Here is a 1,147-nt window from a genome sequence, read left to right on the forward strand (position 1 = left end):
ACTCAATTGCGCTGTGGTCATCGCTCAGTTCATTTCAAGTGGTATCGTGGCGGGTATTCAAGCCGCGTGGAGCAACTACCTTGTTGCAATGATCATCTCAACAGTCTGCTCTTTCATTGCAGCAGCCGTTTCGATCGTGTTGTATTTTGTCAAGACCAAGGATGACGACGCACTCCTTATCAATCCAGAAGATAATAATAACTAATCTATTCTTTAAGTGGAAGTCGTCCTTCTCCTTTCTTTTTTACGTCTTTTTATATCCACCTTTCAATTTAATAGAGATTGGTAATAGTTAATTTTACTATTGAAAATCGCATGCGAGGGACGAATTTCTAATTCAAAAATGTAGTATTTGCTTATTTTATACTTTTTAAACAGCAGTTTTGGGAATAAGTAATCAAAGACTCATCAATGATAGATGTCCCAAAATTGTTTTTTTCTTGGTATGATTGAGTTGAAAAAATCATTTTTGAAAACATCAAAACCCTAAAAAGTAAGACCACCAAATGATATTTCCTCTTTTTCTTTCATATGGTTTGAAATCGTGAGTATAGTACATTAATAATACAAGAGTAGTATAAGTATAGTAAAACTGAATAAAAAGTAACTCGAAAAGAAAGATGTCCAATCCAGAAGAGAACCACGACGCTGTAGTCGAGAAAGACAACAAAGAAACAAAGCCTGTCAAAAAAGTGAAGAAAGTGAAAAAGACGACAAAGAAGGCTGGTCTCCCCGACTTTTCCGCGATTAAAGTGAAACAAAAGCCGAGTGAGAAGAAGTCCTCCAAGACGGAGAGTGAGAGTTTGTACACATACGATCAAATGCTCGACATGATCTATAAGAAGTGTAATGTGACTCAAAGCACTTCAAAACAAGAGATCGAACTTCCTCGTATTCTAGTCGTCAGAGATGGTTCGAAACGTGTGATCTGGCAGAACTTCAGTGATATTTGTAAACGTCTTCACAGACTTCCAGAAGATGTTAAATTGTTTGTCCTTGAAGAATTACAAACGATGGGGTCGATCGACTCGAAAGGCGGCTTTACTATTAAAGGTAACTTGAACCCAACACATCTCGAGACTATCGTGTACCAATACGTTGCTCAGTTTGTCCAATGTCCCGTCTGCAAGTCACTTCAACACTGAAC

The 1,147-nt window shown here is 37.7% G+C and overlaps 2 protein-coding genes across 2 annotated transcripts; both read left to right on the forward strand.

Moving 5' to 3' along the window:
- Position 1: 1 nt before the first annotated feature.
- Positions 2-205, forward strand: EIN_368420 (transporter major facilitator family protein; the record flags this gene model as incomplete). Its single annotated transcript, XM_004255547.1, has 1 exon — positions 2-205. A coding segment is annotated over one exon (204 nt), but the record flags the coding sequence as incomplete, so codon positions are not given.
- Positions 206-620: 415 nt separating this feature from the next.
- Positions 621-1,145, forward strand: EIN_368430 (eukaryotic translation initiation factor 2 subunit, putative; the record flags this gene model as incomplete). The annotated part of the gene is made up of 1 exon (XM_004255548.1): positions 621-1,145. One exon carries the CDS (start codon positions 621-623, stop codon positions 1,143-1,145), a length of 525 nt encoding a protein of 174 aa, XP_004255596.1.
- Positions 1,146-1,147: the final 2 nt, after the last annotated feature.

The sequence above is a fragment of the Entamoeba invadens genome (genome assembly GCF_000330505.1).
Source record: "Entamoeba invadens IP1 unplaced genomic scaffold scaff_1105074726279, whole genome shotgun sequence".
NCBI lineage: Eukaryota > Evosea > Mastigamoebida > Endamoebidae > Entamoeba > Entamoeba invadens.